We start from the raw sequence: 23,380 nt of genomic DNA on the forward strand, positions 1-23,380 counted from the left end.
AACGCATCAAAATGAGAGCAAGCATTGAAATTGTTTGCAAACAGTGATTCCTGCAAATGCATAAATCAGAACAATGTTCTGCTATTTGCCGTACGGTTCTCGTGTTCAAAAACCATCCACGGAACTTCTTTTTTTTCAGTGTGGGAATAGAGAAAATTACAAGTTGAAAACAACCAGTATGCACTGTTGCTTCTAGAAGTTTGCCTACATGTGTGATGGTGGCTTGAGTCAGGCTTCAATACACAGGTTTGGGCGATGCTGTGATTGAAAACCAGATGGAGAGAGACCATACGTCACACTCCCATGTAATACATGTACAATATGTTGCGATCTTCTGTTTCTGTTTGCACATTCCCAGGACTAATATTGTGCACGTGCACTTACGCACGTACAAACACATACACAAACAAGCACAACAAACTGGATGGGGTAATGGCTGCTGCGCGATGCGGAATTTGTGCGCTCAGCTTCCACCTGCGGCATGTATTCTTTTTGTTCACTTTTATTTCCTTTTACTTTATTACTTTTACATTTCAATTAAGCACAACAATTAATTTTCCCTTTATGCTTTATCTGGCTTCATTGCCCCTCTTTTTTATATGGTTCTGACTGATAAAAAATGAAGCCTCTTGGGTACCCATATTCTTATCCCTCATTTATGCTGATGATTCATGTGATCAATCGTGGCAAGCTCAGTTTATGCCTTACCTTTCACTCATCCCTTCCTGCTGAAGCATTTTGTCTAGATCTACAGATGACACACATGGCGAGGAGGGGCCCTGAGAGGACCAGCCACCAGGCCGTGTTGAAGTGCTTTCCTTCAACCTCGACAAACACATCTGCATGGCATGAACCTGCAAAACGTGAATGAAGTAGCTATCAAAACAGTTGTCAAGAGCACAGTTTAACGTATACTGGCAATGCCCATTTCATGCAAACAGACAGACAGTTGTAAGAAAAGGCCAGCTATAGAAGCGCCAGCCAGCCTGCTCTTCTTTCAAATAACGTCATGTTTCGAATCAGCAACCTACCAACCTGTGAATTTTAATGTCCATAAAAATCCTGCGCACACTACACAAAAAAAGAAGAGGATTGTTTTGTTTTTTTTAATGATTTACCATAAGCACACACCTTTCGTGGGACATATACATGCTTTATTAACAATGACTTACATTTAGACACAGCACACGAGAAACAGTGAACTTGAAACAGCAGAGACTGACAAGCAACGCAATTCTTTAGGTCAAACTGACTTTTGCATTGATTTTGCTGCTCCTGATTTTGCCTGCTATTATAGGGACTTGTCTGAATACACTTGCTTGAAGCAAGTGCCCTTCTGATGTCCTTTCACTATCAAAAGACTTCCAAAGGTATGATTTGAGAACGACCAGCAAAACCTTCATGGACAATTTTTTTTTTTTTTTTTGCTAAAGCTTAACATATTCGCAAAATTGTAGAATGAGCACAAATTCATTTTCTAAAATTTGGGAGAGTTGGCAGGTATGCATCGGGAAACGTTTGTTTTCATACTGGCAATGTCCTACGAGCAACTCGTAGTGTTATAAGCTCTAAAAATATACAATTTGCTCTATAAAAATATAAAACTGATCCGTAATGATAAGCCCACCTTCTGCTCATTGACGTGGGCAGTCAGCCTGGGAAGCTTCATGTTGAGTACGACGCTGGGCCAGTGAGGATCGTCAGTTGCCAATAGGCGCCTGGCAGGACAGCAAATTAAAACAAAGAAAAAGTCACAGTGACAACTAAAATTCCTTTCATGACAAGCTGCTCAGCAATAGTAAACTGAAATACAAAAATTTTAAGTTCAGCGACTGCGCTATGAAATACTACATGTAAGCAATGCTTAGCAAATAAAATGCCAGAACATAGAGTCTTAATCTACATTAATGACCTTCCTAATGACATATCTTCTAACATACGCTATTTGTGGACGACTGTGTTATTTACCGACCTATTAACAATAGCTCAGATATCCCTGTCCTGCAGCGTGACTTACAAACAGTTGAAAAATGGTGTAAGACATGGTTAATGTCATTAAATGTAAATAAAACCTCATTAATCTCTTTCAATCATCGGCATTCTTATGTAGCACCCTCATATCGCTTAGGTAATTCAATAATATCATCTGTGACCTGTTATAACTACTTAGGGCTTATTTTAACTCACAATCTTTCACGGTCCTCTCACATCGCTAAAATAACTAACAAGGCTAACCGCACCTTAGGCTTTCTCCGGCGACATCTGAAATTTGCCCCTCCTTCGGTAAAAATTCTTGCCTACAAATCTATGGTAAGGCCCAAACTTGAATACGCATGCTCAATTTGGGACCCTCATCATACTAATCTTTCTAACATGCTTGAATCTGTCCAAAACCACGCAGCCCGATTTATCTTCCATGACTATTCTTCATATACTAGTGTCACAGCGCTAAAATCTAATGCGAATCTTCCTAGACTAGAAGCGAGATGTCAAGTGTCCAGGCTCATTCTATATCACAAGTTTTATCATGCCCCGATCGGTAACAGCATCATATCGCCAGCTCACCGCCATTCATCCCGGACCAATCATTCAAAGTCAGTGTACCCCCCGCATGCGCGCACATCATCCCATCTTCATTCGTTTTTTTCCACGTACAGCGAGAGACTGGAATGATCTGCCTGAAGAAGTGGCGGACCACTCCAGTGCGAGTGCGTTTGGGACTGCCATCGAACACATTTTCTTTTGAAGCAGTCCACCCCTCATGTAAAACCCCTCTCCAGGGGCCCATTTGAGGAATAAATAAATAAATAAATAAATAGTGCTATGCGAACCAGAAATACCATAAGACCAAAAACTTATGGCTAGTACGAACACATTTAATTTCTAGCTAGTGCCACAGGAGATTTTTATAGCTTATAAACAAGCACTACATAATGAACCACTGATAATAAGGAGGAGGGCACTGCAAAAGCATGCAATGGGTATGCGTACCTTTCGACTTGAATGGCTATGGAGAACCTGTCCAGCACATGCATTCGGCTGGTTCCCTTTGTCTGCGCAAACTTCCAGCTGTCCTTGCCGCTGCCAATGAGCACCTGCATGTCTTGCAGGTTCAATGTGTACCTGAAGGTGACAGAAGCACAACACCACAGGATAGTGTAATGCAGCTAAAACCATGCTCACACACAAACAAATACATGGCAATAAAAGGTTGTCAACAACCATCTTACTGAAACTTGCCAATGTAATCCCTAGCTGCACAGCGGAGAAAATTTGCACACGCTCTCATGGTTTAGAAAAGCACAGCAAAATAAAAAATAAAGAAAAAAAGAAAGCATGCCGGCCACAGAATAAATTAGTATGAATGAACTGCTGACTATAAAAAATGCAGTTCCAGCCTAATAAAAAGCAATTAAAGGAAAAGTTTACAAGTTTGAATGTGTTATATAAAGATGGCTGGCTTCTACGTTAGTGCTGTGATGATAATGCTAATTTACCACGACAGAATTCTCAGCATTCACTTTTGAGAAACAATCATTTTCACAAGCTTTCATGCGACTAACGGTGGACACATTGATGCCTATGGGTGACAGCATACCTTGCACAGTGCCGAGAATGATGCCTCGGCAAAGTATCGGGAATGCGGTGGCCCATTGACATTGACCCGTTTGGTGTTAGTTATGTGAATCCTCGTGAAAGTTATTGTATCCCCAAAAGTGAACGACTGAGAATACCACTCCAGATTACACACTATATGCAATACAACAGCTGTACCAAGAAGAAAAAAAATTAAGAAGAAAGGGCTCATTCAACAAGGTTCTGAAGAGACAACTCACTTTTTGTACATATGGCTGTAGATGTCTGCATCCGACATTGCAGTCTCCTTCACTGGACTCGAGACAACAGTTTCAAGCTCCTCTTGCTCAGGTGGTGAAGAGCACGGTGTCTTGAAGTCAGCTAAGTGAAAACAGCTTACGGTGAAGTCACGCAGAATCACACACAAAAGCCAAAACGTGCAAGTAGTCAACCAGACACTGAAACTTCTATATCTAATTTTTTTGTAATAATGAAGAAATACATTTAATGCAAGAATGACAAGGATCTTCTGCAAGAAATTTCCATTGGTAACAGAACCAGATTAAGAATACAAGAAGTTTGAAACTTCATTACAAGGAACCAGAACAGAATGCCACCAACACTGGCACAATTATTTTAACATTTCGCTGCAGTTCAATGAACTTGCCTTCTTTCTGCAATTGGCTTATACAGATTAATTGAAATCACCGTAGTTTTTATCTACCTTCTTGGAGCCCTAAGAGCAATTCTAACAAGCACGGCGACCAAGGTGGCTAGCATACAACCAGATATATGGGTTTATTCTAAAAAAAAAAAATTGGGGTCATTCCATCCTCATCCTTGCAAAATACACTACAAGAAAATATGAATAAAACATGTTTTCTTCATTCTTCGTACTACCGAAACACAATTACTACAGTTACACAAACACATCAGGTGCTTAGTTGATGAGCTCAAATGTTATACAGACTATTTTCACACTACATGAATGACTATCGCGGCTTGACTGAAAAACCGTGGCCATGATGGGGCCATGTTTTTTAATTGCTTCAATGCACAACACACACACATAAAGTAAATAAATGTGCAATTCTTAATTACCCTCATCATCAGATATGTCTTCAACGTTGGCACGAGACGCCTCCATTGGTGCTGAGGAATTTGAAAACTGCACACGCCCTAAGTCAATAAGAACCTGAAATAAAGGAATAAGAATCAAGTGAAATCGGCTTACCAGCAACACAAAAGCTGAAGCGCACAAAGTCAAATCTCAATAATACAAACTCGAAGGTGCCCAAAAATTTGTTCCGAGCCAAACGTGAGTTTGAATTAAAGAAAGCTCATTGAATGGAGGACTTACGTGGAGTACTGAGTTAGGTGGTCCACGTGCACTGAGCTAACTCATGAACGAGGAGTTCTAGAAATGTGGCTTCACTGCTATGGCTTCACTGAGGCCACACTTATAAGGCAAAAATTTAGCTGTTGTGAAGCCACATCTCCAGGCAAAATTCACATATAACTCACACCCCGACCTGACTCTTATATTTTTAAAAAATACTTTGTGCAGGTCACACGGGCAAAAATATATTACCTGCAACAGACCGGCATGCGGCCAACCCAGCATGCAACCACACTGCTGGGTCGGAGGCAACCCCGCGCAAGTTGGTGCTCTGCTGAGAGCACAGTCGACAGAGCAGTATGTTTGAATTAACCGTCACAAATGCTTATACATTCGAGTTACCAGGCGTTTTCGCACATTGAGATACACATAATTTTCACAGGACCACAGCATCAGTTTGAATGTCAGTTCAAATAGAGTGGCAGTTCGAATTAATGAAATTCCACTGTAATTACAGAAAATAAAGAAATAAAGATGACAGTTCTAACAATCACGCATGCGATGAGAGTGAAAAATTTGTATACAGAAATTTGAAGTACAGCTTATGTGACTGTCTTACTGTGGCAGACGTGTGGTCGGTGAAGCTTTCTGGAACAATGATTTGTGGTGCAGAGATGTCCATGTGGATGTCCCATTTTGCAATCTGCAACTGTAGCAGAGAACCATGATGACACAAGTTGTAATTAGTACTTTCATTTCTTTATCCCTTTATTTACATATTTCTGTGAGCACTCACTACAAGTCCGGTGCTTTAACACAGTGCACTGTATACAAAAGAAAGCAAGTGTAAAAAAGAAAGATGAGCTAAGTAAAGCCCACTAGTATCTGTTGCTTTCAGTTAAATACCAGAATCATGCTAATATCAACTGGATTTCCTCAAGAACTGCTCCTACAAAGCAGTGTTTGGCTGAAGCCTATGCAGCCACATCATTATTTATACATCAGCTTTTCTCAGCTGAGCTTGCCACAGCTTTCCCATATTTTTAAGGTCACAGCATACAACTGCTTCAAATAGCATGTAACCTAATTTCAGCTCAGCAACATCTAGTTGTACATTGCAGAAAAGTAGTTAAAACAAATGTAAGTTTCATTCACCCTGCAGTTTAAAATAACTCAGATTCTCATTTATACCCTTTCACAACATACCACATAAGAAACGTGATAGCAATAGAGCTTGATTCGGGCGATTTGGTTTGTTGTTATAAAGAACCACTTGTATACGTTTCATTATTCTATAGTTTCCATTTTTTTCCAGTAAACAGCTGTCATCGCTTGCACTCGGTAGCAATCATGTTCTCTTTCTGTACATGTCTTCAGGCTTGCTGACTTGTTGCACTCAAAAGGCATGCTGTGCCTCGTCTAGTGCACATGACTGATCTAAACTCCTGTCCGCTTCCTCTCTCTCTCATTCCTTCTCCCCACTGACTGACTAAAGTGACTGACTAAAGTCTACAGTTAATCTCCCTGCCTTTCCTTCCTTTCTCTTTCTCTGCAGCAAGAAATTTGAGGGGTCACAAAGCAGTTATGTGGATGTGCAAGGCAGTCATAAACCAGCAATGATGTGAAAAAAAGTTAAGCAATATTGTCAGCCATTTGAATGAGTACTGCTGAAATCTCCAGATCTGAATTTTCCAACTGCCACACAGTTGCGGCGCTTCTGCACCACCCTGAAAGTAGGCACCCTCACCGTGCTCTGTTCCCCTTCAAGCATGAGATCCCAGTGGTGGCGCAACTCCTCCTTGGTGTGCTTCTTGAACATCTCGTAGCGGGTGCGAGCTGCCGCTGACAGGTTGAGGGAGCCACCCGATGATGGGAAGCAGCTGCCTTCGTAATTGAATAGCGTGAAGAACTGCTTCACTGTCCGAATCGTGGACGGATTGTACACCACGTCCAGGGACTGGGTGTTAACTGTTAGGCTGCAATGAAATAAGGGGAATTGAAGGCAGCACGGATTGTGCAACACATCGTACCACAGTGGGTGCATGTTTCGACAAGTTGAACACAGAACAGGAGTGTGATGGCGACACTGAAAAACAGGCTAACCCACCAAACTGAAATGCCAAACCGGATCTTAGTGTGGAACCATGTTGCCTTATGACAATTGTCAGTATGACACAGTAAAATGACCACATGCGAGAGTGAAACATACTGAGCACATTGTGTTGATGTCTAAGAAGCAAGTAACTACTCCTGATTAAGTTATCTGAGCAGGATTCTACTCAATCATGACCTAAACTTGCAATAACGACATTTAAGTACAGTAAGATTTAAGCGACACCATTAGGGTTGGCAGAAATTTCAGTTTGACATGAATTTGTGAATTACCCTGGCCAAAGTGCATTATGTGCTATGTTAAATATTTTTGGTGTTCTTCATGCTACTCTGAACCATCATGCACAAGACAAGGCGTAAGACACTCAGCCCGTAAATTTATCAAATGTGTTTATTGATTAATGCACATATTTTCATGCCTGTAACCCATCCTGGATATAAAATGCACACCCAATTACAATCCACAAAACAGAAAAGAAAATATAGATTGCACATAAAATCCACACAACCAAGTACATGCAACAAAGTTATAACGTTTATAGAGGCAATCTGGCCCAACTATTGGTGCAAAGAACTCCTGAAATAATTTTGCTTTCTGTGCTCAATCTTCACCACAATTACCGCCGCTGACCATTAAATTTCAATGCGGCTTCACAGCAATGCGTGCCAGACAGCCCTGAAGCCCCACCTGAAGGCAAAACTCACCTACAACCCGCACCTCCAATTCACAGTTATTTTTGATGCAGGTTACAGGTGCAAAAGTATGATAAACATTTTTGTACAGTGAAGTCAACTGTTAAATGTAACACACAAGTATAGAGCATTTTTGTATAGAGAACTTTCCCCCTGGCAAGTTACAATTGCATGGGTTTGCAGATGACTTGCTGTTGGTGACAGCTTTCTACATAGCTGTGCAGTGTATTGACTTAGCTTCCACCAGCAGTTGCAGGTAGAACACCGGCAGTGCATTACAATGTTCCCTTTAACAGCAGGGCACAGTGTAGATGATTGGCCCTGTATGCCCTTTAGAATACCGCTACAGTCCTTCCAATACCATTCCTGAGGAGTGTCTAAAACTGGCAGCAAGGTACACATAAGTAGTTGTAATTTGTGAGCCACTGCTAGTTAGCAGTTGTGAACCTCAGAAATATGTGCTATTCACTCACCTGTGATCAGCACTGGATCCCAGAGGCTTTTTCTCATAAGTGAGCTCAAAGAGTGGAACACTGGGGAAGTCAGTCTTCTGACTGTGCATCAATGAAATGCCAAAGGGAGCAGATGACGGTGAAGTGAAAGGCAGAAACTTGAAAATGGAAGGCTGTGTCTTGGTCCCTTCAAGAGGCAGAGCCTTGGGAAACACATGCACTTGTTCCTGGGCATAAAGAGAGCGGCCACCAGTTAGAATTGGGATCAAGATGGTAAGTTGGGCCAGTTGGTTAGGATTCATCATAAGGCTTGTAACAACACAAGACACGGACAAAAGGAAAGTAAAAATGACAACACGGCGCTGACTCTGAGGACTTGAGCTCAAGCATAAAATTTTACAAGTTATTTCTAAGAAAATTATATTTCCTGCTCTGAATTGGCATGTCGCTGCATTCCTAAGCAGCCACTCTAGCTTTCGCCCTTATAACCTGTATGACCAGTGGCAGCTGGTGTGGTGGGCTAAGTGGCTGGGGGCGGCAGCCGTATGGCCCCTGGACTGAGGTGTACCCTCACTGATGCGACACGGAAGCAAGGAGAAGCAGCTTTTGACACTCATGCCTTTTAATTTCATTTAATAAATGTTTTATCCTTCTCCTGCCCCAACTTCCACGCTTATGAGCACAAAAAAGAAAAGGGGTGTTTAGGTTCAAGTTGCTGTCATAGAATTTAGTGTCAGCTAACAAAAGGCGGTCGCCCCATAAATTTGACAATATAACACAAGGCAAAGCAATCCTTTAAAATGCAGGAACTGCAGAAACAAACTCACAACAGCATGGGGAGACAGCATGTATGGGTAGGCTGAATTGGGCGCTGTGCGGTCCTGCAGATGCAATGATCCAAGTCGAGCTGCAAACAGGAATGATCCCAGTCGTGGCCGACTCTCCACGTCTACAGTGACTTCTGCAAAGCGAAGCTCCACCAAGGGCTGCATGACCTCGTCCCTGCCAAACAGAGAGGTACATCAACAAGGAGGCAGGGCTTTTCAATTGGCCAATGCTCGCAATGACATTCAATTTGACAGACAGTCAATTAGGGGGTGTCCTAATAACCAAGTTTTGATTTTACAGCTGAACAGTAATAGCTAGCTAATTTAGTTCTACTTTAAAATACTTGGCACTGCATCGCAAACAATTAAAACCATGAAATAGCAAACCTTCCTCCAGGCCGCCTCTTGTGGTCTGCTGTGTTACAAACCATCAAACTAATGTAGGCATGGCCTGTTGACACAAATCAGAACGAAGTCGATTCCTTCTCTGGCATGAAAATTTTCTATCAATACTGCTGCTGAACATGATGTGCGAACATAAAGTTTACAAAATGACACCACACATACTGTTGGACATGACTCAATAAGAAGGCAGATTGAAGAAAACAGTGCCCCATTGATGCGGCAGTTACTCGTTACTGTACATAAGTGTTGCAAACATGTCACACAGACTTGAAGTAGAAGTAGCCTTCAATGATAGGAAGAAAGGTAACATTTCAAGGAGCTTACTGAACAGAGAATGATAGAGCAAGAGATACAACTAAAACGAACACAGTGGTGACTACGAACTTTAATGAACAGGAATTATATCAAAGGAGCACTGACACGACATTTTCCATTGGTCATCTCTTTTTGGATTCAAATGTTCCAAGCACTCTAAATCACACAAAAATATTACTGGTAACCATCAGAGTGCCCTAAGTAATTTACTATGATACTTGTTTTTGCAAACCACTTTTGGTCTCAGTGCCCAGAAGGTACAAAGGTGCATCATTATGTGATTAGACAGTAATTCACTCCGTTCCTGCAACCACTGCAACAGACACACATGAGTGCAGAAAAAGGAAATGTGTGCAGCTCCATTATTTCTTTTGTTTTTTATCAGCAACGTCGTCATACCTAGCCCTGCACAACATCGTAAAATTTCCTCTGCACCGCGACGTAATGATAGTGTTGATGAAGCCAGGTCTGGCATTTCAAAACGAGCTTTAGTAAAATATTTTACAACTGTTTCCCAACCTTCATACTTTCGGAGTTTAGTCATTCTTAGCTCTCAACACAAATCAGGCAAATCTTGATAAGTTGCAGGACAGCAACACGTATCCACACGATGGGCAGTTCCTACACTTTCAGCTAATAACCAGCTATGCGGAATAGCGATTTTCAGTAGCTCAGTAGTAATAAATTTGTTTTTGTTTTTTTTGCAACTCACCCAGCTCCCAGGTTTGGCGCAACCCGATGTCGCCCAACCAACGTAAGCCCGCACTGGCTGAGTGAGAAACAGACCCTTGCAAACACTGTGTCTCGCATCAGAAACGTGTCTCGATCAACGCTGTCCAAAGCGTCAAGGATCTCCTCTTCTGCACCAAAAAGACAGTGGCATTCTGTTGGCGCCAGTGCTCAAAAAACGCTTATCAGAAAATGATGACAAAACACTCAGTCGAAATAAAAAATACAAACAAAGTAGCTCCTCAAACAAGCAAACGCAACTATATCACACAAACTCAACTGGACTAGTGCACTCATAAAAGTAGAAAGCAGCCAGTCATACATCACAGTAGAAAGCTTCATTAACAATATTGGGTGCATTCTGCGCTACAGCAACATTACTGGACACTGTTAGAGCTCTGCAGGCCATAGCGAGCCAGTTACGACTGTGTCACCTGCAGTCGAAATAGAGATTATGTGCATAACTGACTAACAGACCCCACCTATTATGATGGAAATACAATCATTGATTGATTGATTGATTGATTGATTGATTGATTGATTGATTGATTGATTGATTGATTGACTGATTGATCGATTGATTGATTATAAGCTTATCAGTAATGACAACCAGACAGGCAGCAAGAGCACCCCGTTGCCCAATGTTCTTTCGTGTGCTTAGTGGAACAGAGAAAGCCCAAGTCGGCACCGAGGGAATGTGTAACCGAACTCTGCTTCCTAATGAAAGTGTTCTATACGGCTTAAGTTTCCAGAGACACACAGCTACACTGCATAAGAGTTTTGCATGTAACAACATTGTGACAGTGATTGATGTACACTGGATTGCTTGACAGGCAAGTGATAGGAGCATGGCTGTTGCAATATTTTAAGTAGATATTGATGCACTCTGCTGTAAGACTCACCCAGAGGGTATTCAATTTTTTTTTTCTGTAGTTGTAAGAGTAATAAAAATTCCTGTTCCTACCCACCTCCACATCTTGTTAAATTCATCTTGTTAAATTCACAGACAGCCTGATTATCCGTTCTCCTATTCCTCTCCGAGTGTTCGAAGTTGCTCAGCCATTGCCTTTAAACCATGGCCTTCAGCAAGCAATCACTGTCCAAACGTACTCATCGAAGCTCCATAAAGCTATAAAATCGACATGTAGGACCTTCAATGAACCCATATGCTAAGAAGGTATTTTAAATATATGAGAGATAGACCAAATACGCACCAATCTGTGTTGTTAGTGATGTGCTGATAGATGAAGCATCGTCAATATCCGATGCCTCGTCCTCAGTCACTTCGGCTGAAGGTGGCTGCGATGCTTCGTCCTGTTTCGCATACCAGCCAGTCCAGCCGGGAAACCAGTACTGTAGAACACCCTGACCCCTGGACTCGGAAGGCCAAGATGACTGCATACAATAGCAAAAAATGTTAACCATCATGATATAAGAAAACAATTTTTCTAACACGAAAGCTAGAACCTGCAAACACAGGCCAATTCTGAATCATCCAAGAATGGGCAAAAGGCAATTAATTTATGCCTCTGGGGACAATATAGCGTAATAATGTGACTTCATACAATGTATCTCTGCTAAAGTAAAATGGACTAAAAAAATACCATAGAGACGATACAAATGTTGCAACTGCCAACGACCATAAAGCAAGCCTCCAACAACAGCAGAACCGCAGAGACCAAACAAAGTGGTCAAGCTGAACTTTCGTAAATGTCTAGTTACAATAACAAATTTAAGGAGAACAAACACACGCCCTGGTTAGGCTCGGACTTCAATGAATCTTTACAGAAAGCTAGTTTTCATAACGAATTAAAAATTATAGTGTGGTGTGGCAACAAAATATAGTACAGAGTTCATTTCATTTTACAAGAGGCAGGGTGCACACATAAAATTTGCATAAGAACCTTGGAATGACCTTGACTCACTTGTCATGGTCTGTATGCACTAATGCAATCTGTATTTAAAGAACTAACTCAACTTCAATATATGTGGCATACTTTGCCCAATGCCCATGAAGAAACAGTTACTAATGGCATCGTCAGGTACAGGACCTGACGATGCCATTTATGTTTAGCGTTCCCTAAAAAGGAAGCTTTAGCTCGGGGCCAACTTCGTTGCCACCTATTCAAATACAAGTAAAATGCAGAAATGCTTTTATAAAACTGCCCCTGGACTGATCTGAATAAAATTTGTTGAATTTGCCAGAGAAACTTAAATTTTAGTGATTGATGCAAGCTGAATTTTGATTCAGAGCCTTGAAATATTAAGATTTAGAAAAAAAGTGGTAAGCTTAAAAAACATGGCAGCACAAAGTTTGCAAATCTGTAACTCTGCAACGAAACCAGATACTGCAGCCCTGCAACTGCATCCATTAAAGCATCTAAAACAGGCAAACTCAGTATATAAATTTACAGTTTACATGAATTTGTTGCAATGTTGACAAGGGTATTGCAAAAGTCCTACTCGGATATTAGTAATATATTTGAGAGCCACATGTAACACATCAATTTTGTCCACTTTAGATGTAACGATTATAAAAAGCTTACAGAATTGTGATATCATTCTTCATTTCAAGCGCTACAGAGTTGTAAACTTTATAGTTTCATTTCTGAAAATTTGCAGTTTTCAACAATTTTTATTAAAATATTACCAGCCCAAATCAAAATCCGGCTACCTACAGTCACTATACTTTAACTTTTCCTTTTAAATGCAACAAACCTCTTCAAAATCGGTGCAGTGGTTGCCGAGAAAAACAATTTCTTCATTCCCATATATTCAAATAACCCCCAAGCCAAAGCTTCCTCCTAATTTTTACAGTATTGGTGATATTATGGGGTTTAAAGTCCTGAAACTGCCCAGTGGGTTATGAGAGGTGCCGTAGTGGAGGGCTCCAGATTAATTTTGGCCAGCTGGGCCTTTGATGACAAGCAGTCAATTCCCAGTGCACACGCATTTTGCGTTACACCTGCATCGGAATGTGGCAGCCGTGATAAGGAATCGAACCTACAACCCGATAGTCAGCAGCGCAACTCCACAGCCATCAATCTACCATGACAGGTGTGCACAATACAGCAGAGCCCATTATGTACAATTTGCCAGCGCCAATGTTCGCGATCAAGAGCACAAAAAATGACACATCCAATACTTTTTTAACCCGTTCATATGTTCCCGGAAAACACAATCTTTTGGCACGAACTTTCAGTACATCGCCAAACTACAATTCTATGATACACTTTCCAGGCGCTAGATCCCATGTAAACATAAAAAGGTGCAAGGCGCGCACAATTGAGAACAGTAGCCACCTGCCGCAGCTTTCCCGCAATACTACTTGCCCGCCTGTATTACATGAAAATGCCGGTGCATACTCAAGTTTCCTATTCCAGTATCGGAAAATTTCCACCTGGTTCGTCGCACATACACCACATTCACAGCTATTGCCACCAACCCTACTGCGATGAGCATTTTCATCTGTCTGTTCCACAGCGCGTGGTGCGTAGTGCCATTGGAAGCGCACTGCACGCTTTTAATAGCCAATAACCCAAATGTACCCCTGTTCCCTGCTGCAGGCGGCAACGAAGTCAGCGTCCTGTTTCGCTCTGGTGGCAACATAGGCATTGTATTCCAGCATCGCCCCACCAGCTCGATTTCGTTTCAGTTTCCTGCCACCGTCCTATAACACTACGCAATAGGAAAACAACAATGTGCATCTCGGGTCGCTCGAGCCTCACCAGCTCAGTGCACGTTGGTGTCTGGTGTTGCAGCAATTTGCAAAATGCTTTGCATTACGTAGATGTCAACTACAGTCGAGTCTACCAAATTTATTAGAGACTTTGGATCGCACGTTTTCACGATTAGCATGTTTCTTTTGTTTTTTTTTCACGTTTTCGTCTGAGACATATAAACCAGGTTCTATTGTATTGCTAACTAACAGTAACAGCCACACAAAACAAAGCCACATGCTTCATATTGACATGTGTACTTGTTTATCTTTATCAGGTGATAACAAATGTTATTGCGCAGTGCAGGACGCCCCTGCATGTATAGGAAGTTTCTCGAATGTTATTGACGATTCTATCAACTGTCTGTTGTCACCGAATCTTGTGTAATCTAATTGCATGAATGCACAACGCGAACTTTGTAGTACTCTCTGAAAGACACATGGGCACTACCGATTATCGTATTGACTCACATAATGAACCCACTCACGTAATGAATGCAGCCCCCCTTTTCCAATCAAGAAGTGCTTTTTTTTTTTCTCGCATAATGATCACACCCTGAACTTGCTGCTGTGAAGTAGTAGACACACAATACAATTTGGAACCTGATATGGCGTCTGGCGGGTGCGATTCTGTCCGACGCCGTGTCAGACGACCAATCGTACCGTGTGTCCTACTTTTATTGTGATAGCAATATATATGGATGCTCCAGGCACATTTTTGCTGTTGTCGTCGTTGCCACATGCCGCATGGTGTAGGTGTGAGTGAAAGCACGCGAGGGAAGCCAACGGGTGCAGCTCAATCTTATGCGCTGTCTTTCATTGCACAAAAGGCCCCAAACGGGGGGTACTCTGGCAGCAACTGCACATTGCATGGCCGCAGCGCATCGTGTCTTCAAATTGATCTGCATCGGGGCAAAGTTGATGCCGGATCATACCTTCGTGCGTGCTGTATTCTTGCTGCTCAGTTGCTTTGAAGCGAATGTTTGCAAATTTACACAGCCGATAAATCTCGTATCCTTGTTTTGTGTAGCTGTCTACACATTTGCCGTCGCAATCGATGGTTCGCATTTCGGGCAAAATTGCCTGTTTTAGAGGTGGTCGTGGAAAAAAAAAAAGTTAGCTCAGAATGTTACCCCACATAATAAATGCACCCGCCAACTTTGCGCGTATTTTTGGGGGAAAAGGTGTGTTCATTATGCGAGTAAATACGGTACTCTGGAACCTTCGATCACTCATGTATAAAAGCCTACGTGCTTGACCCGCTCATCAGATTTTCGATGATTGTCGACTGTGTTCGCCGCTATCATTGTTCTCCGAGTGTAGCCTGTTTTTGGGGGCACAGGTTCGCCCAATAAAACACTAGTTTTATCATCCACAGTTTTGCTGCTTTTTTCACCATCACTACTACATGGCAATATTTCGGTGGTAAAACCTTAATTTCTCATATGTGTCTGCTTTCTCTGCAAAAAAATTTGCTTTCTGCATTTTGAAACTTCGAACCATTAGAATTATAGTGCAGCATAATTATGCTTGCTGCTGCTTACCAATGACAGTCTGCCCTACTTCATTTTCAATAAAGCACCTCTTACATGTAGTTCTCATAAGCTTACACTCACAATTACGCTAATACAAACCTCCACAAGTACATCTTTTTCTCTCCCCATGCAATAGACAAATATTTTATTTCATAACCAGCACTACATGTTCACGTTTTAGCAACGTTTCAGCCACACTTATCAATGATGAGTTTTGATACAGTCGAACCTACTTATAACGATACCGGTTTTAACAACATATCCACTATAACAATGAGAAGCTGCTGCACCGTCAACTTATGTAGGTTTTCGATGGTGAAATAGCCCGCTTACTACAATGCCTCTAAGCCACATTATCAGTTATAATAATGAAGTCTGGCTGCTGGATGCTCGAGCCAAAAGGTAGCGAAATGCAAAATCCTTGAAAAGAAAAAAAAAAGAAAGTGAGAAATTCGAGCCGCTGCATGATTGCCCACTGCTCCAACAGCAGCTGCATGCTCATTTTCCAGCATTCTCCGGGCGCTTCTCTCCCGTCGCCCTTCCACCCCTCCAAACAAGAATGGACCACACCAACTGCACTGCTCGCATGTTGCTCGCTGGCTTCTCATTCAGCACAGTTCTGCAAACAGGTTAATCACTTGCTTTCGTCTTTGTTGGTTGCGGCGAAATCGTTCCTGGCCATGTGGTTTCTCAGCCTCGTTTGACTCGCCACAAAATGGAAGATGGTTGATCTGCCTGCTGATCATTGGCAATGCACGACGTTGCTGGTGAAACGAAAACACATGGCTATAGATTTGGAAACTAAGTGCTTCTAACCAATGTTATCAATCATCATGAACGCGCTTGCATCAGATAGCAACAACAGCAGCAATGACGCAGCAGGGCAGGCTGCCTCAATGCTGTCCTCACAGGAGGCCTGGCAGATGGTTCAGTCCCTCTGGGGCTTCGTTTTCGCAAGGAACTTTCTGCTGAACTACATGGAGCATCTGGATGCCTTGGAGAACTGGAAGTTTGGATCCGCAAAGACGCTCGATAGCGCGCACTCACTGGGCTCACCCATAGACTCCTTGGCAGATGCCACTTAATACCTTGTTATTAACAGTGTTTCGAAATGCTTCGACTGACGGACAGAGAGATCGCAGTAGAAGTAGCAGCCAAACGAAGACGCTGCCGAGGTTGATCCCGCAAGCGCTGATGTTGCTGCACTCCCCGACTTCAACTGAGGCTGTAGCTGCTTTGGCCCTTCTACGCCACTACTGCGGCACAATAGACGGCACTGGCCTATCACTTGTGGATCATTTAGACTATGGTATGTTGAGGACTCTGTGTTTAAGCACGCAGCTTCCAATAAGAAGCAGGCTACACTACTGCAGTACTTTCAGCCAAATAAATAAATGCTTTCTGTGAAGCTTCAAGTATTTACTGCGCCACGATTGGGACGCGATCGAGGATCGTTGCTCAGAGCGCGCGATTGGCCTAGACCACACCAACTTAGTGCGGCTGACAAAGTTGGCACGGCCTATGCCAATCGCATGTGGTGCAATGGGCCACATGCTCCCGGTGGATGAAGTCGGTACGGCGTAGGCCAATTGTGCGCGGTGCAACCGAATGTGCGCTCCGAACAATGATCCCCTATGATGCCCTCGGCTCATCAATTGATTTGCAGAAGTTTTTGATGCGTTTTTTACATGATTTTATATATCAAATTCTGGCTATATCAAACTATTTCGTGATCCCCGTGCTGTTCAATATATCGAGGTTCGACTGTATATGACAGCATACCTGCAGCTCTGCTCGTGTTTGGCTAGATGGTTGCATTACACACTGCAGGCATTCTTGCAGTAATTCGAAACATGATTTACCAAAAATTTTTTTGTAAACCAGTGTATTTTTAACCATTAATGATGATTTTGTGAATTCACAAGCATACCGTTCCCCCATGGATGTGGCTGCCATGGAGTGCTTTGGCATTTTTGCTGTGAATGACTGGATGTGTTTGCTGCTGCGCCGGCTGTACAGAATCCCTTTGTTGGCATAACCAACAAATGCCTTACCACGGCTAGCATTCGCTGTACGTTATCAACCCAGTAAGGTTTCTAGCGCAAACTATTTCAAGCATTATTAGTCTTGATCGGCGCAAACATGTTGAAGCACTTTGCTCCCTTTCATTTGCACTTTTACGTTAAACATATTTTTATGGCTTAATGGCACAGACATTGGGGCCACCGCATGACCAACAGAATTGCCCCAAGACCTCTAATAAAAGGGCGTTCAATGCAGTTGTGAATCGGGATGGCTGAGCCATCCTGCATTGGGTCTTGCAGGTTAAGTATGAAGATATACAGCTCATAAGTCCCCAACTAAACACAAACAAGGGTGCACGAGTGTCGTAAGGTTGCAATACTCGATGAGAGTGGCTACTCGTGATAACCAGAGGACAAAGTTAACAAAACCCTGGATATTAACAAAACACAACTACCACTTTCCTCTAAATGTGATATGTACGCAAACCCATGGTAGTCGCATCGGAGCAGCTTAAGCACAATTTGGCACAGCCTGGTCCAGCAAGCCGAAAATGTAGCACTTCGGCGCAATTGGCGCAACTGTACTACCTCCTCCTATGAAGCATCCGCATGACCAAATAAATAAAAACACATTATGCCCAAGACCTAAGGAAGTACAGCATCAAAAAAGGGGGCAAAGCAAATTAGTTACCTGTTCTCTGCGTACTTTCTGTATTACTAGTTCCCGAAGAGACAGCAGGGTTTCAAACTCCAGTTGTTGTTCCAGTGCATTTTTCTCTTTCTGGCATGGAGAAGACAAAAGACGTATAAAAGTCACGAAAATGGAGAACCATCTGTACTTCTCACACTTAAAGAACAAGCCAAATGGTCAGGCACAGAAATATGATACCTGTAGAATCAGTCAAAATTAAATTAGAGTTATGCAGAAATCCGAAAGGTTCAAGTGAGGGGTAGAGCATCATGAAACATCAGAATGGCACTCTCCTGAATTTAGCACAATTCTATCAAGAAAACCTGCAGCTGTTGTGGGGACACTCAACTCTCATGCAGCCCCTGATGTTTTCCCCGCATGGCTCTCACATCTCCTGTAATCCAGCTTCTCCGTGTGGCTTAGTGCCGGCGGCACTCAGTCTGGTTGCAGTGCATTACAAGAGATGGCACAAGGTGGCACGCCACCTAACGGTGGGATTAGTCGGTCACAACAGGGAGTAGGCTCTTCCTCTTTGGCTTGGGGTTGGCGAGCGACGGGGACCTTCCGTGCGTGCACCAACTCGCTTCGCGGGACCGGCCTGTAAAAGGCCTAGTAGCGGGACATGAGAATGCACATGCACGAACACGAGTGTTCAAGCGCACCACTGTTTGCATGACCATACACATGAACGACCAGGCATTGATGTCCAGCATGGAGCAAACTTATTCGCTCGATATCCAGTCACGGTGAGCTGGACTACCTAGATTTGTCGCGCATATATCGGCATGTTCTATCGAGAATAATTCGGCCAGCTATAAACTGGTGTATAAAAGGCATAATAAACGCCCTTGTGATTGTCTGCACTACTGTGTTGTCTTTCCAGTATCTCAAGAGCACGTTTGAGAGCCCCACACTGTTCTCAGAACGCAACTTCATCCATACATGAAAGATTTCTTTAGGTGCCATAGATGAAGGATGCCACTAAGTGCCATTAGAGTACGGCTCAAATGTACCATCAGCCTAAAAAGAAACACTAAGAGTAGAATTACTGACCAGAACAGACGGAAACCGTGGAATTACATGGAAGAGTAGCTGACGAAATATTCAGACTCAGCAGGGATTGCCCAAAATACTGAATTATTAACACAGCTAAAATGAAAAATGGCGACCATGTAAGAGGGGCTAAGGGAGCTTAGACATGAGGAGGGTGTTCCCTAGGAGAACCCATTATCTCCTGGGGCTCCCTAGGAGATCATGAAACTGGATTGGTGAGAACATGCCCTTGAGGTGTGGCTTTACGGCAGTGCAAGCCACAATACCATAAAGCCACACCTCAAGGCGAAATTCGCAAATATAAGCTGAATTCTGCCTTTAATGTTAAATTTTTTAAATTCTTGGTATGGGTTATACATGCGAAGATGTGGTATTGCCTCACCTCCCAAATTAGTTGGTACAGTTTGCACTGCCATTTAAGATCCGCATCACCGGAAATGTGGCGCTACTGCCGCCATATCCAAAACGGGAACAGAATCTATCAGCCTCGCATAAAAGGGAGGGAGGGAATGACTTTGAGGCTAAGTATTCCACGAAAAAAAGCTTGCCTTATATTCACACAGTAATCTAAGGCAAGTACTTGCCACCAGCACTGTGCATGATTTTGTTCCAGAAGAATGAAATGCCAGCATTGCTTAGCTTCAGTGATCACTCGAGAACTGATTTACTCAACAGGACATGGCCAAGTAGCAATACGAAAGAGCAAGGATATTTGGTCTGCGCAGTGACAGTAGCACACCATGTGCATGAGCATATAACCACTTGCCTGCATTTCAGTGGTGAGGCACTCCGGCTTAGCAAGATGGCAGTAGTAGACGTCAACGTATCTTTTCACATCCTTGGCACGCTGAAGAGCAAATGCCCAAGTAGCTTGGCTGCGCTTCTTGGTCAGATGATGAATATGGGCATGCGAGGCAAACTGCCACCACAGGCTTGTACTGTGTAGAAAAAGGAAGCACCAAGGCAATAACAACATTGTTGACTTAGAGGTCGTATTAATGCAGTCACTTCTAGACATCTGCGGAGAAGACGCGAATGCACCAGTGAAACTACATTGGAGAGGACAGCGCTAGTGCTACTAAGTTTTATAGTGCGCAGACAAGGCAACTAGAAATGCATGAATCCACAGAAAGAAGCTCGTTTCCAACAAATGAATTCTCACTGGAGAAATGAATTCTCAGTGGAGGGCTCCAGATTAATTTTGAACACTGGGGTTCTTTTAAAGTACCCTTAGGTGTACGGTGCTCAGAGATTGAAATGTGATACTCAAACAGTATGGCGGCTGGTGATCCTTGTGCCACCCGTGAGCGCTGGGTGATCGCTGAGGAGACCCAATTGCATCACGATGCATCGAAATGACTTGTTTTCATGTGAAACAAAAAAAAATGCCTCAGCTCAATGTTCCCAGCATTCAACGGTGGCATAAAGAGTGCAGGCCGCCATGCTGTCTGAGTATCAGGCTCCAATCGCTGAGCACTGTACAGGGTTTTTCCATAACGTAATGAGACTGCCTGCCATGCGGCGCTGTAGTCGCCAGTAACGCGCTCCCCAGAGGCGGGATTTGTGGTGAGGGGTTCAAAGCTAAGTAATGCACCGGGCGGCAGTTGCATCTGAGCTATGACGCAGTGTTTAAAGTGGCACAAGAGCTGTTTTCAAGTTTTTTTCGCGGCAGAAAACGTCACAAATGTAGCGTTCGCTGGAGCAACAGTGAGTTCAAGAATGGACAAGAGACTGCTGAAGACAAGGAGCGATCAGGACACCCTTCAACAAGTGGTTTGGACAAAAATGTGGCCAAAGTAAAAAATATCCTGGGCTCCAACCGTCGTTTTAGTATCAGATTAATCGCTGAAGACTTCAACATGTGCTAACCAACATTTCACGAAATTGTTTCTAAAAATTTGAATATGCGGAAAGTTTGAAATTACCGCAAAAAATGTTGAGTGATGAACAAAAAAAAAAAAAAAGACGAGTTGACGTTTCTCGTGAGATGTTGGTGCAGTCAGAAAGTGGACGGGACTTTTTAGCCGGCGTAATAACCGGCGAAAAAATCGTGGGTGTTCCAGTACGACCCCAAAACCAAGCGCTAAAGTTCGGAGTGGCATATCGCAAACTCTCCCCCAAAATAGTGAGAATGACGAAGTCCAAGGTAAAGACAATGTTCATTGTCTTTTTTGACAAGCATGGGGTGGTCCACAAAGAATTTCTACCTCTGAGATGAACCGTCAACGCCATGTACTACAAAGAATTCCTTGCGCGCCTTCACAGAGCCATCAAACGGAAATAACCGGAGATTGCCGATCACTGGAAACTCCACCACGACAACGCTCCAGCCCACACTGCTTTTGTAGTGACTGCCTACCTGGCCGGATAAGCGTTGCAACCTTGCCGCAGCCACCGTACAGTCATGATTTGAGCCCGGCAGACTTTTTCCTATTCCCAAAGCTCAAGAGAAGCATGAAAGGTCACCATTTCAACTATGTTCCCGCCATACAACGGGCTGTCACAGGGTCTCTGAAAGAGGTTACGGCAGCTGACTTCAAGGGAGCCTTTGTAGTGTGGGAATTGCATTGGCAGCAGTGTACTGACGCCCAAAAGGATTAACTTGAAAAATTTTAATAACATGTACTGATCGGATCCATAAATTCTTTTTATCAGACCCAGCCTCATTACTTTACGGATAAACACTGTATGTTCACAAGTGTTCTTGCATTTCACTACCAATAGAATACAAACCACTGTGCCCAGAAAACATACTCATGACAAAGCAAAGGCTGCCCAGCAGTATTTTTGGCTACAACTTTTGAAGCATAGAAGGCTGAGATAAGAATTACCTTCTGGCACCATTTGGCACATCCTTCTTAACTCCGAAGTGGTATCAATGCAATATCATGTTTGCCCATCATCCTTTATCAGTTTAGCAGCGAAAGTGCGAAGAGATCACCATGTACCACCTCACAGCAGGTGGTGTGTTTAACAGAAAGAGAAATTAGAATCCATACAGAAATAGCACACAAGCACAATCACTGTGTAGACTTGAGCTCCCAGTTTTTATCTACTGCGACAAAAAAATCCAGCAAATCAGATTTACGAAATAATTGTACACCAACATTGAAAAAATGAAAAGGCAGGCACGACTTGGTGTATACAGTCCTATTTTCTACCATATACGAGTTTTTAAGAACACATGCTCAAGCACGCTGGAACCACAACTCACTTTCCACTGATCCCGACAGACGGTCGCCACCGTCTGTACTTCCAAGACACATTGACCCTCTCCAGTTCTTTCAAGCAAAACACCATCTGTCGGTATTGTTCCTGCATGAAACATGAACGAGAAACTAAAACACTGCTTCCACAGTATGGACAGAGCCTTGCTGGGACATATAAACCCCGATGCTACAAAATTGCAATGTAAAGAACCACACACACACAAAAATGAAGAAAAGCCTTTTCAAGGTGGGATGCCTCAGACTTTTGACAAGAAAACAAGATGCTGCCACGCAGGTGAAAATATTACGGATACTGTAAAACCTAGAGAATTGAATCTCGGTTTATTTGAAAATTTGGTTAATTTGTAGAAATTGCATAGTCCTGTAATTTTCAACATGAATTATACCAAAGAATTTGAAAATCCCACATGCACTTATTCCGATTATTCATAGTTTCCGGCTGTGGCCTCAGCGACTGGCTTGCAGCGACACACTTCCGGCGACATCCCATCCGAGCCCAGCTTGGATGTGATGTCAGAAATATGATGGCCATGATGTGTTTTATCGTTAACTGCTTCTGGCGCTTGCAGTACATAAATGAATGACTTTCGATATCAGATCTGAGAGAGCCATAACTGGGACTAAGATTTGGACACCACCGATTGAGCCAGCGCTAGAGAAGAGCAAGTGCCAGCAAGCGCT

General features: G+C 42.9%; 1 protein-coding gene across 4 annotated transcripts in view; it reads right to left on the reverse strand.

Annotated features, from left to right (window-relative positions):
- Vps13D (vacuolar protein sorting 13D) overlaps positions 1-23,380 on the reverse strand; it is a 170,932-nt gene that overhangs the window by 125,897 nt on the left and 21,655 nt on the right. For all 4 annotated transcript variants that reach the window (XM_075686119.1, XM_075686120.1, XM_075686116.1 and 1 more), the window contains exons 10-23: positions 22,684-22,784; positions 20,236-20,407; positions 18,417-18,506; positions 11,663-11,843; positions 10,432-10,579; positions 9,000-9,174; positions 8,194-8,399; positions 6,663-6,891; positions 5,535-5,624; positions 4,678-4,771; positions 3,837-3,957; positions 2,992-3,123; positions 1,628-1,718; positions 709-854 (exon numbers count right to left, since the gene is read on the reverse strand). In XM_075686119.1, the coding sequence (XP_075542234.1) occupies positions 709-854; positions 1,628-1,718; positions 2,992-3,123; positions 3,837-3,957; positions 4,678-4,771; positions 5,535-5,624; positions 6,663-6,891; positions 8,194-8,399; positions 9,000-9,174; positions 10,432-10,579; positions 11,663-11,843; positions 18,417-18,506; positions 20,236-20,407; positions 22,684-22,784 (1,976 nt within the window). The remainder of the gene's footprint in view (positions 1-708; positions 855-1,627; positions 1,719-2,991; positions 3,124-3,836; positions 3,958-4,677; positions 4,772-5,534; positions 5,625-6,662; positions 6,892-8,193; positions 8,400-8,999; positions 9,175-10,431; positions 10,580-11,662; positions 11,844-18,416; positions 18,507-20,235; positions 20,408-22,683; positions 22,785-23,380) is intronic.

This window comes from Dermacentor variabilis, chromosome 3, assembly GCF_050947875.1.
Source record: "Dermacentor variabilis isolate Ectoservices chromosome 3, ASM5094787v1, whole genome shotgun sequence".
In the NCBI taxonomy this organism is placed as follows: domain Eukaryota; kingdom Metazoa; phylum Arthropoda; class Arachnida; order Ixodida; family Ixodidae; genus Dermacentor; species Dermacentor variabilis.